This window comes from Gastrolobium bilobum, unplaced genomic scaffold, assembly GCF_033153095.1.
Source record: "Gastrolobium bilobum isolate Gb01-03AN ecotype WA unplaced genomic scaffold, APGP_CSIRO_Gbil_v1 utg14654, whole genome shotgun sequence".
NCBI lineage: Eukaryota > Viridiplantae > Streptophyta > Magnoliopsida > Fabales > Fabaceae > Gastrolobium > Gastrolobium bilobum.
In genome coordinates, this window is record NW_026896498.1 from 185,513 (window position 1) to 198,607 (window position 13,095).

The 13,095-nt window shown below is 37.6% G+C and overlaps 1 protein-coding gene across 1 annotated transcript in view; it reads right to left on the reverse strand.

The window, feature by feature from the left end:
- Positions 1-252: 252 nt before the first annotated feature.
- LOC133300062 (protein NAP1) overlaps positions 253-13,095 on the reverse strand; it is a 30,138-nt gene continuing 17,295 nt past the window's right edge. The window contains exons 19-24 of the mRNA XM_061499549.1: positions 12,317-12,442; positions 12,115-12,254; positions 11,934-12,030; positions 1,617-2,608; positions 1,111-1,323; positions 253-899 (exon numbers count right to left, since the gene is read on the reverse strand). Of these exons, the coding sequence (XP_061355533.1) occupies positions 404-899; positions 1,111-1,323; positions 1,617-2,608; positions 11,934-12,030; positions 12,115-12,254; positions 12,317-12,442 (2,064 nt within the window). The 3' untranslated portion in view covers positions 253-403. The remainder of the gene's footprint in view (positions 900-1,110; positions 1,324-1,616; positions 2,609-11,933; positions 12,031-12,114; positions 12,255-12,316; positions 12,443-13,095) is intronic.

Sequence of the window (13,095 nt, forward strand, 5' to 3'; positions counted from 1 at the left end):
TTTAACCAATTACTTGCTTAGTAGGTAGTTAGTCTTCGATCACGGCCATTAGTTTGTTTTACTTCAAATCTGACGGTTATACAGAAATGGTCGACCGGTTGTAAATATTGCCAGGGTTTGCTCAAACAGATCCAGAATGCCTCTGTCAAAAGACTTCCATAAAATAAGATGCAAATGTTTGACTAAATGAGCAAAGGAATAAAGCATGCAAACCTGGTTGTGACTAAAACAGCAGGAGCTTAACATGGCATTGATTTAAATTATCCAGGAGACTACAAAAGGACGCTTTAGTGTGATATACATTTGAGGGAACCTGCTGGATGATTTATGGTTATGGACAACTGATCTCACTAGCAAAAGGTGGATAATTTACCAGCTCTTGTTGGGTATTTAAAACAACTTACTACTTGTACGCTATTGGACCAGATCTAGATACTGCAAACCTAGGAAGTGGACTGGGCCCAGTACTCCCAGAAGTTGAGCCTTCAACAGATTTGACCTTATTACGGCTTGCACTGTAATCCAAAGGCCCAGAACGACGAATGTTCCTTTGCTTGTTTTCCATGCTCCTTGAGCTGCTAATATCAGCGTCATAGAGGTGACCCTGGCTCTGTGACGATGATCCTTTGAAGAACGCTGAATCATTGCCATAATACTGTGGTGTGAAGTCCCCACGATGCTTTAAGACAGGAGAAGAATGTGCTAGCATTATAGCAGGTGAATGACGAGGGGATGCGTTCAGTATTGCCAATGGAGTGGATGGAGTATCTGCATAGTATTGGCTGTATACTGAACGGAGAATGGCATAAGGAACATGGCTTTCCAGTGAGCTTCGTGGAAGGTATGGTGAAATCTCACAAAGTTGGTCTAGGAAGATTAGCTGTGCTACAAGATGAGATCTGTCCATGAATCAAAATATAAAATAGCTTAGAAAACTACTAAATGAAAGAATAATGTTTCAGATAAAACAGAGCGTTGATGCAGAGTAGCAGATGAATTTCTGTTTTAATATATTGCAACATCATTGTCCCTAATTAAGGTGTAGTTTTCACAAACATGTATATATAATCAACGACCATTTGTGTTAAAAGCAAAACCATATACATTTACCTGTGTGTTTCGCCCCAAGAGTCTAGTATGATCTCCGCAGAGTTTTTCACAAATAACTGCAGCGTGGACTTGATACTTGCTTCAGCAGACATGTGACTTGCTAATTCAGGATCCATTCCCTCGCTACCACGCCCATTTGTTGAAGACTGTCTATGCTGATGTTCACGTTCCAATCTAACAAACTCACTTCCGGCAATCACTGCAGAAATGCACCTGCCCAGTATTACATGGTTAGAGTGAGGCAAATGTTACCAAAATTAGAATATACAAATGTGTAGTTCGGTTTCTCAAATATTATTATACCCAACGGAATCAAAATACTAAATAAATGAAAATTTCCAAATCCAACCCCGGTAGAATTACTGGATAGAAGTTAATCCGATGGCATTGGACCAAATTATCAGCATACAAATACAAACTTCAAATCACTGAAAAGCATTAAGCTCTATAGTGTTTACAGATACCAAGCATAAAAGTAATTTCAGCCAAAGCATAACCATACTGACCTTGCCAAGCAATGGATGTTGTTACTGAAACCCTCTGTGTCGACATTAAATGCCGTGGTGGACCAAATATTAGATGTCATGAATGTGGCAAATAAGTATGGTAACAAGTTCCATGACCCATCACTTGCACCACCAACTTCTTCTAAAATTGATCTTACCCAAACGGAATCATGATCACTTACAACACCTACAGTATTTGCCACTGTTCTCATTCTCTTGATCTCTTCCTTCTCTGGTACTCCATCAGGTAGATGCTTAACCACCCCAGCTAGCAGTGAATATATTAGGGGAGCACCTTCTTCAAGCATGGCACCAGAAGCCTCAGCCAGTAGCCGATCAAAAGCCAGCGCTAGCCCGGCCTGAACACAAAAACCAATCACAGTTTCCAGATCAACTATTTGCTTCATACAAGCTTCTCTTTCAATTCTATCACCAGCATGCAGGCTAGTAGCAACTGCTTCTAGAACATCATGATTTGATCGCAATGATGTGTCGATGCAATTTAAAAGTGCAGCTGTGTGTTCTTTTAGCATTCTGTCTAGCCTGTCTACACCATAGCCACCAAAAATACGTACAAAAGCCTGCAGTTCCCTGAGATCAGTGACTGATTCTGCAAAATATCCGCCAACAGGTCTTGTACTCCTGAAGCATTTATGAATCGGAACAAACAATATACCAGCACTTGATACATCCTTGATTATGTTTTCGATATACCAATTGCATACAGCTTCAGTGGCTGATCCTGTATGTTGTTCTGTGGGCTTCTCAAACAAGTGCAAAGAAGAAACTGGTCCTGAAAAGGCTTCTGAAAGCAAAACTTCACGAATACCCTGAGTAATGTCCATGCTGATGTGTTGCTCTGCAAGATGCACGATGCTAACATGCCTCTGAATCAGTGATTCCAGAACAGAAGGCCGTTGAAGATCATTATCAGTTTTTAGAATACCCAGCAATCTTCTCCTGAAGTTGCCAAGAATGCATTCTCTCATGTACTGCACAAGTAGCTTGAGGTGTTAAAATTATAACAGAACAGAAAAAACAATGTTTGGTTCAGAACAGTACAATTTGATAGAGTGGCAGTGGATGGATGAAGATTGAAGACTTGGGTTTCATTGGTTGATCCATACCTTGAACAGGTAACCAGTGTCAGATTTTGATCCTCTAAAGGAAGAGGTACACTTTAAGAGTAAGGTGCAGCATTGATGAGAGAATCAATAAATTATAATTTTATAAAATACAAACATCTGGACAGATCATGGATAACTGTGGATCTACTCCCTTGATTTTCTCATCGGCAAATGCCATGTGCACTTTGGCTCTAACTTGCACCCCTCACTTTAGTGGATCTAACTTTGGCAGAACTAACTGCGCTGTCCAATCATTATCATTATAGTGTAATAAATCAAGGCAATTTAATTATTTATTATTATTACTACAATCTGTATACTGTTTATATGTAACACTTCACAAACTTGCATGCGTGCACATGTATAGATAAATACAGGAATGATAACTTCTGTTAGAATATCTAGAAGATATTGTATAATATCTTAAAAAAATTTAGAGTATCTTAGCTGATCTCTTAGGATTGGCTTTCATATTTCTTTATTTGTTTCCTTATTTTAGTAGTCTGCTATAAGTATAAATAGGGATCAATACATCTTAGTTTATATCAAATCAATATACAATATTATTCAGTCTTCTTTTTTCCCAATAACTTCAACAACTTCATTTACATTTTCTTTCATACAAAAAGTGCAGATTACATTGCAAAACTGACAAAAGATTAAGACCATTACATCTAACTGCATTAAAGAGCATGATTTGCTTCAGCTGCAATTTCTTTTTTTTAAGTATTGTTAGAGTACTTGTTATAATAGTTCAATGTATATAATAGAATAGTCCCACATCTTGTGGGCTTAGCCCATTAGGTCTTTTAGTCTCTTTAAATAGAGAGCTCTTGTACATTGTAACACACTATTATTCAATATACAATTATTCTATTATTCAATCTCAAGTTAGTACCGGAGCTATTTGTTCTCGGGATCCGCTTCCGCTAAAACCCTAAGCCCACTACTTGGGTGTTCTCTTTTACTTTGCCGTGAGTTCTTCCGGCAAGTCTTCATCAGTCGTGTGTCCCTCCAACAGATCCTCTACGTCGTGCGTCCTTCCAGCTTGTTTCTTCAACCGTTAGAACCACCGATCGCCGCCAGAACCACCGTTCGTCACTATTCACAGCCACTGGACTACTGTTCCGACATCATTTTCAACCGGAAAGCCTGCGATCAGACCTCTCTCTCCGGTGACCAAGTATGTGCTTCACCCATCACCAGAGGAGTCCCCACACGCCTTCACGCGCGGCTCCTTCTCCTTGCGTGTGGTGCTCACGCGCCACCCTTCACCGGCGCGTGTGCACTGTTCCAGCGTCCTTTTCTGGTCCGGGATAGAATAACTCGATTTTTCCTCCTCTTTCCAGATTTGTGCTTGGTTCTTTGTGGGTCTCACTTTCGGCGCGTGTTTCTTCTTGATTGGCTATCGTTTGCCTTCATTTACGGCTTTTATATTTAGTTTTTAATTTATATTTAGTTTTTAATGACAGCAACGTCCCCTGATCACTCGGAGGTTAACTCTCCTTCTCCTCCTGCCAAAACTACCTCGGGAATCATCTCTACTAATATTAGGCCCATTACCTCTTCCAAACTGAAGGGTTCTGATAACTACAAAAATTGGGCCACTTCTGTTCGTGTCTGGTTCTTTGGATAGGGGCTGGGCGTCATCTCACTATTCAATCTACTAATATCCCTAAGGCTGAGAAATCTGATCGGGAAAGGATTGATAATCAACTTCTGAGTATTCTTTGGCAGTCTATTGATCCAATTGTTTTGGACATTTTACATTCTTTTCATACATGCTATGACGTGTGGGAGGAAGCCAAACACTTCTACACTAATGATATCCAGCAGCTCTATTCTATTATGTCTCAACTCATGAATTTGCGCAAATCATTTGATATTTAGATGGAAACATATATTGGCAAAAGTTGATCTTTGATGCAGGCGTACTTGGACATGTTGACTTACCCTTCTGATGCTTCTACATATCGAAAACAGATGGAACATCTCTTTATGGTTACCACTCTTTTTGGTCTTCCCGAGGAATATGATGTTGTCCGTGACATTATCTTGATTAGTGGAGATCTTAGTCTATTACTGACCTACGAACGCCTCTTGAATCTCAACAAGAAACCAATTCCTGCTCTTGATTCATCTTTTATTTTTGATTCCACTGCTCTTGTTTCCCGTATTGACACTCGCGAGAACAATGGACGTAGTCGCGGTCGTGGGCCCAAGCGGACGTGGTCAGAGACTTCGTTGTAATTATTGTCAGCAACTTGGTCATTTTGAAGACCGTTGTTACACAAAGTATCCTCACCTGCAACCTTCTCTTGTTGCGAATATAACTCAATCAGACACTGAATCATCTGGTTCAGTTTCTCTCTTACCTGCGGATTATGTTGCACTCCAAACTCTTCTCAGGAAGAATTCTCCTCAATCTCAGCCTTCCGCTCCAGATAATGGTAATCTCGTTGCTTGTGTTTCTCATTTTACATCACTTGGCCCTTGGATATTTGACTCAAGTGCTACCGATCATCTCTATGGTAATAAGGAACTCATTACATCTCTTACTTATTCTAATCATTTATCTTCTTTTACCCTTGCTGATGGAACCAAAGCCTCAATTTGTGGGATTGACAAGCTCGTCCAACCTTTACCTTGACCTAGACATCTATCTATTACATTCTTGGCATCCTTTGTAACTTAATTTTTGTTAGTAAATTGGTCCACTCCCTCACTTGCACCATTACTTTCTCTAACCATTCTGTTTCTGTGCAGGATCCGGGTATAGGAAAAAGATTGCAGTGGGTCGTGAGTCACGGGGACTTTACTATCTAATTGTGCCTCGTCCTTCAGTGGCATGCTCTCTCACAGAATGTCCACAACTTATCCACAGTCACCTCGGTCATCCAAGTCTTTCAAAGTTGCAGAAGATGGTTCCTCTTCTATCTGGTCTTCAGTCTTTAGATTGTGTGTCGTGTCAGCAAGGGAAGGATACACGCTCCTCCTTTGCCAGTCGAGTCAATAAACGTGCTGATGCTCGTTTCTCTCTTGTTCATTCAGATATTTGGGGTCCAAGTCGTACTTTATCTAATTTAGGTTTTCGGTATTTTGTTATCTTTATTGATGATTATTCATGTTGTACCTGAATTTATTTAATGAAAAATCGTTCTGACTTATTTTCGATTTATAAAATTTTTTCGGTATTTTGTTATCTTTATTGATGATTATTCAAGTTGTACCTGAATTTATTTAATGAAAAATCGTTTTGAGTTATTTTCAATTTATAAAAAAATTTCTGCTGAGATTCATACTCAATTTGGTGTTTCTATTCGTATTCTACATTGTGATAATGCTAAGGAATATGTTTCTCTTGACTTTTCTAATTTCTTGGCTACACTACATACTTTACATCAAATCACTTGTCCTCACACTCCACAACAAAATGGGGTGGCGAATGTAAAAACAAACATCTTATTGAAACTGCCTGTACCCTTCTTATTTATATGCAGGTTGCTTTTCACTTCTGGATGGATGTCGTACTCACCTTTTGTTTTCTCATCAATCGCATGCCTTCCTCTGTGCTCCACAATGACATTTCTCATAATCTATTTTTTCCAGATGCTCCTCTTTATCCTCTATCTCCACATGTCTTTGGTTGTACCTGTTTTTTCATGATTTTACTCCTGGTAAGGATAAGTTAACATCCAAAGCCTTTACGTGTATCTTTCGTCGTTATTCTCGTATTCAAAAGGGTTATCGTTGTTATTCTCCTGATATTAAGCATTATATTGTTTCCACTGATGTCATTTTCCATATCAATAACCCTTTCATTCTATCTCATCTCAGTTGTCATAGGTTGATTAGGTTCTTCCTGTTCCTTTTCTTGACTTGTCTTTACTAGCTGCAAGTGACTCTCTCCCAGAGGAAAGACCTCTTGCCTCCATCCCTGCGGACTGCCTTTTTCTCACCTAATTGAATCGTTAGAAAGTGCCTTTTTCTCATGTGACTTTTTCATAAACAGGATGGCTATGAATTGACAAGGCCTATGTAATCAGCAGTTAGAATTCTAGGTTACTAGAAGCCTTTGATAAAAAGAAATTAGAAGAGTCTGTAAGCAGTTTTTAGCAACCATTTCAATGCTAAAGATCTGAAGCACTCTCTCGGGCTCTTGGCCTAGAGTTCCATTGTTCCACTTCAATCTTCTATCGATAAAGGGACCCTAGGAAACTTTTTGTAAGCTGCTTTTAGCTAATTTAGCCATCATTTTAACAATACTTCAGATCTCAAGCACTCTCTAGGGGTTCTTGGCCTAAAGTTCCGTTGTTCCACTTCAATCTTCACCTTTCTAGACTATTCACCTACTGTTCTGCCTTCATAATACTAATACTGGATGACAGTATTCCAGAGCTTGATCCTAGGTGTTGTCAGTCACGTGATTCTTCATGTGATCCTTTCAGATATTTTTTTCCTGTTATTTGTTTCTTGGTTTAGACTGTTTCCTTGTTTAGATAATCCTAAATTTTTTATTTCCTTGAGATTATGGGATTTGATTGGCAAAATCTGTGTGGCCAGTGACCTTAAATTGTAGGCACCTTCATGGAAATAACAATATACAGAGAAAACCTATGCTCTGTTTTTCCACAGTAGCCATCTTCAATCTTATAATTAAAAGTTTAATAAAAAGTAGCTGTAATCTCAAGCATAAAGTATTTCGAGTGCAATGGGTTTCCACGTGAAAAGGTATGTATTTTAATCCAAGCATGTTCCAGTAGTTATTAAGAACAAACTTACCCAAAAGACTAATGAATGATTTTACATTTAACATGCCTGCTCATAGAAGAACCTTAGACTTAAAGCGTGGACAATGCATAAGTTAATGCTACCTTGTGGTAAAATTCAACTATTATTCAGAAAAATTAGGGCGGAAAAAACCAAACTCTAAGCACTTGGCCATAGGCTGCTTTGATATTGTTAGAAAAGTCTAATATAAAACCATTAAAGTGGCCTTCACTTAACAACTTGATCTTTAGGTTGATATGGTTCTTTACATGGTATTAGAGCCGTCATGACCAAGTGGTTGTGAATTCGAACCTCACCATCTCCAAAATTTAATAACTAATTAAATATTGTGAAATTTCTTAGCATAGATAGAAGAGACGTATGCATTGTCCACCCTTTAAGCTCATTAGGCTTTTGTGTGAGGGGGCATGTTAGAGAAGTCTAATATAAAACCATTAAAGTGGCCTTCATTTAACAGCTTGAACTTTAGGTTGAAATTATTCTTTTAAAGATACCAGATTAAGAACTAATTATCCCAAAAGTTTAAGCTATTAGTTAAGGCTCATGAATGGTTTTATTTCAAATATTTGCTTTCAATTTTTTTCCTTTTCAATAGTAAAAAAGTACATAAGACCCTCACAAAGAAATGGTACAAGGTGTGAAAGAGACGAATGTGAGAGAAACAGATAAAAGGTTTTCCAGGGATTTGAATTTCCTTAACTATTTATTAAAATCACTGTATAAACAATGAACAACTCCACATGTAATGAAAATTACATTATTTCTATCACCATAGGTATACACCAAGGCTTTGCTTGGAGTCCTTATCTCTTTGCTTTAGTTATGGATGAACTAACAAAAGATATCCAAAAGGAAGTTTCATGGTGTATGCTTTTTGCATATGATATTCTGCTTATTGATAAGACCAAAATTGGTGTTAACAGAAAACTAGAATTGTGGTGAAGCACGTTAGAGTCTACAGGTTTTAGGCTAAGCCCAAGCAAGATTAAATATATGAAGTGTGAGTTTGTGTTGCTAAGAGATGAAGATCAAGACTCCACGCATCTGCTTGGACAAGAGGTACTCAAGAAAGATACTTTTAGATATTTGGGATCTATTTTGCAAAAAGGTGAAAAGATTAATGAGGATATGAATCATAGAATCATAGCAGAGTGGATGAAATGGCTTAGTGCATCAGAGTTTTTGTGCACTTCAAGATTCCCTTTAGGCTAAAAGAAATTTTTTATAGAACAGCAGCAAGGCCTGCAATGTTATATGAAACTCAATGTTGGCCAGCACATAGACAATATTAGCATAAAATGAGAGTATCGAAAATGAGGATGTTGAGAAGGATGTTTGGTTATACAAGGATGGATAAGATAAGAAATGAAGATATTCGAAGAAAGATAGGAGTAGTACCGATGGTTGAAAAGATGTGAGAACATAGATTGAGGTGGTTTGAGCACATAATGTGAAGACCCCTAGATAATCTCGTAAGAACAAAAGTGTGTTACCAAGATCTCGACACAGAGAGGAAGAGGCTAGTCAAAACTTAATAGAGTAAGATATAGATTGGTGAATGGTTAGCTACGGGACACGTGGAATCCCATGTGAATCAGCAAGGATTTTTTTATTTTTTTTTAACACAATATTTTTGTCTGTGTCTTAGGACGGATTGGAGAAAAGCTATTAGCATTATGGAGGGTTAGACCCCTTTTTTCTTCCAATGTTCCAAATGGTCCTTTTAGTCATTTTTCCCTATATCTCCCTTTATTTCTTTCTTAATCTCTCATTTTTCTCATTTCTTCTTTTCTTTTATTTAACTTTTTCCCTCTTATTTTTCTTCTCTTAGTAATTTATTTATTTTCTTCTTTTTTCTTTATTTTTATCTATATAATTCTTTAATTTTTTTATGTATTTTTATTTGTACTTTCTTATTTATTTTTTTCTCTCTTATGTATCTTTATTTTCACTCTATTTTATTTTATTCATCTTCTGAATTGTTTATGTCTATGTTTTCATTTCTAGTGCTATATATATAGATATATATATATATATATATCTTTTAATTTTATTTTTATTTTGTTTCCCTCAATTTTTTCATACTTTTCATTTGAGTTCATCTATCACCGAACCCTAGTAGTTTGGAATAAAGGTGATGTTCATGTTGATGTTATGAGATTTCACAAAAAAGAAATTACCAGGTTTTAAAGATCAGAGCCAAATGAAAATTAGATAAGATTAGGTTCAGATGACTTTTTTCAAAGTACAGATATCTTTTTCTTACGCTATTTTAAAACATCTTTTGCAACAAATATGGCTATTCTCTAATATAGCTTACATTATTCTGAAACCTTCCCTTGGCATTCAGCAATCAAACTAGGTTAAAATATCCATTACTAGTTGCACGCTTCCAGATCAAACACAATATCCAAAAACATAATGCGCATTTCCTTTAATGAAAGCCTCACCTTGTTCCTATTACTCTCCCATTCTATCATCAATATTCCGTAAGCTAATATATTTGTAAAGAACCAATTCAACCCAAAAGCTTAAGCTATTGGGTGAAGTTATATTAATGGTTTTATATATCTCAACACGCCCCCTCACACGAGAGCCCACTGGGCTTGAAGGGTGGACAATGCACAGGCTCACCTGCCTGTGCGAACAAAGAAATTTCACTTGAAAGAAAGTGGGGGGCGGCGAGGATCGAACCCGGTACATCGAGGCTCTGATACCATGTTGAATATCATAGATACAAGAGGAAATGATAGTAATCCTTGTTGTATTAAACTACACAACATTGGTGCTATTATATAGCAAACCAATTGAAGAATACAAAGAAACACACTCAATGTGGGACTTCTACACTATTAACACTAACACTCTTAACACTCCCCCTCAAGCTGTAGCATATAGATCATATGCTACAAGCTTGATACATAAATAAAACTCCCATTAGAAACCAAAAACAACAATGCTACATCAACGAAATGAAATGACCAAGTACAACAAATCAACTGGAATGACAATCAATCTGAAGAGCTGATAAAGAGACAGTGCTGGAATGGACATCAGAGCATGGATGGTGCTGGAATGGACATCAGAGCATGGATGGTGCCGGAATTATCATCGGCAAGACAACTGAGCTGACCAGGACATCAGCATCAAGATCCCTCTTAGACATTTCATTTAACAGTTGGTGAGCAGCCGTGGTTTCCCCTTGACTATGCTACAAGCTTATTACAAGAAAGACCAAGTAACATAACATCAAAATAAATCTCCTAAATGAGAAACCAAAAATCAACAATGTGCTAAAAATGGCGTCGAAATGGACATCAACATGGAAGATGCCGGAATGATCATCGGCAAAGACAATTTTGCTGGAATGACCATCAGCAATATGGACGGTGCTCCCGCTCAAGAGGAACTTCTAAACAGTGCCGGAATTATCATCGGCAAAGACAATTGTGCTGGAATGACCATCAGCAACATGGACGGTGCTCCCCCTCAAGAGGAACTTCTAAACAGTGCCGGAATGATCATCGGCAAAGACAATTGTGCTGGAATGACCATCAGCAACATGGACAGTGCTCCCCCTCAAGAGGAACTTCTAAACAGTGCCGGAATTATCATCGGCAAAGACAATTGTGCTGGAATGACCATCAGCAACATGGACAGTGCTCCCCCTTAAGAGGAACTTCTAAACAGTGCCAGAATTATCATCAGCAGAGACAACATCAGCAACTTGGACAGTGCTCCCCCTCAAGATGGATGATGAATAGTATAAATACTCCATCTTGGGAAGAAAGAAGATTAAAGAAAAACAAAGCTTCGCGGAATCGGAAAAGTCGTCGGAGACGGTGGTGAATCGCCGAAAAAGTCGCCGGAAAGTCATCGAAAAAGTCACCGGAAAAGTCGCCGGAGATGGTTGTCAACGGTGGACGACGCGGTTAACGGTGGCTAGTCAACGACAACGGTGGTCAACCCAACAACTTCCCAAGGATCATTCTTTTCTGATGTGACAGATCAGTCTAAGCTGCAGTCACAGAGCATACTAAGAAAAACCCGAAAAAGAAATAGCAACGGGAATCCCTCAAGGAGGGTGATATCTCTCTATAACCATATTGAAATTATGGAAAATAGAACTAGGTTCTTTACAATCTTCATCATACTTTTACAATCCTTCTTCCAGGATTTGGATATTAAAATAACCAAGACATTTCTTACTGCTTCAGTTTATTTATATTGGAACTAAACCATGCTAGAACATCCCCAAAAGGCCCAGTACTCATTCTATCAAATTCTTACTAGGCAAATTTTATGCAACTGATAGCATTATTTAGATTGTTCTCAATCGATAAGTAAACCTCAGAAAGAAGAAAAACGAAGAGGCAGAAAAAGAAGATCCATCCCTAACCTCTCTTAGAACAAAGACATGGTTTAGAACACATATAGGCTCCATATCATTTAAAACTGAGCACAAATTGGTCAACCTCTGCATTGCAGCTTCTAACCTGTCATTAGAGAAAGCAGAGACATTAACAGCTATAATTATGCGGTTATACATATACATTTAGCATGGTATTACAATGACATACATTTTGATAGAACTATTATTTTCAGGAAAGCTCTCATGGCCAGGTAAAGGAGAGCCAGTAGCCCCTTTTGGAGATTTATATGATGGAATAGAAACTCTCGATGCATAATTCAGATAAGAAGCCGCTTGCTCTGGAAGAAGCTGATGAAATCTGAAGGTTAGTTTTTAGGAATGGGGCTAACTTGCTAACTAAAAGGATTTACCTGATTCTCTAGTGCACCAAATCCTCCTTCAGAGTCAAGAATATTAATTAATCCTTCCAATCCTCCCATGATGGATTCAATCAGAGATTCGACATAAAGAACAGCATCCCTGCCAATTTTTGTAACCTGCTTGCAGCACAAAATACAGTGACCACCTATATTCTATATTTCTCAGATCTTACTTTCATAATGCTCATAACGCATCTAATGATCGATATATAAGTATAAAACCATTAAAGTAGCCTCACCCAATAATAGCTTAAACTTTTGGATTGAATTGATTCTTTACAGAGTCCATGTGAGAATTCATTTTTCAACAAGGTAGTTCCATTCTTTACTTTTGACCAATGATGTGATAGGAGAAATTTGGATTTGCAATGACATCGGAACACAGAATGACTATGCAGCTTTAAAACAGAACGTTTCAGAATTCCTTCTCATTGAAATTGAAGATAAAACAATGCACATATCATTTAGATGCAAAATTGTATGAAGCCTCACAGATGTGAATCATCCACTTTAGCAGATCCATATGTACCATTAACTCTATCTTTTTATGTAGTAGCACTATTCTTCAATTTCATTAAGTATAAAATATTAAATTAAATGAAAGATTTCAATAAACATCCAGAAAATTTTGCAGATCAGGTCTTCATGTAAGCAAAACAAAGCAACAAACTACAGCAAGAGAAAAAGAAGCAAAGTTTAGCTCCATTGCAACGCACAGTTAATGATTTCAGAATTTGGTCAATACTTGACAATTCCCAGTAAATAAATGC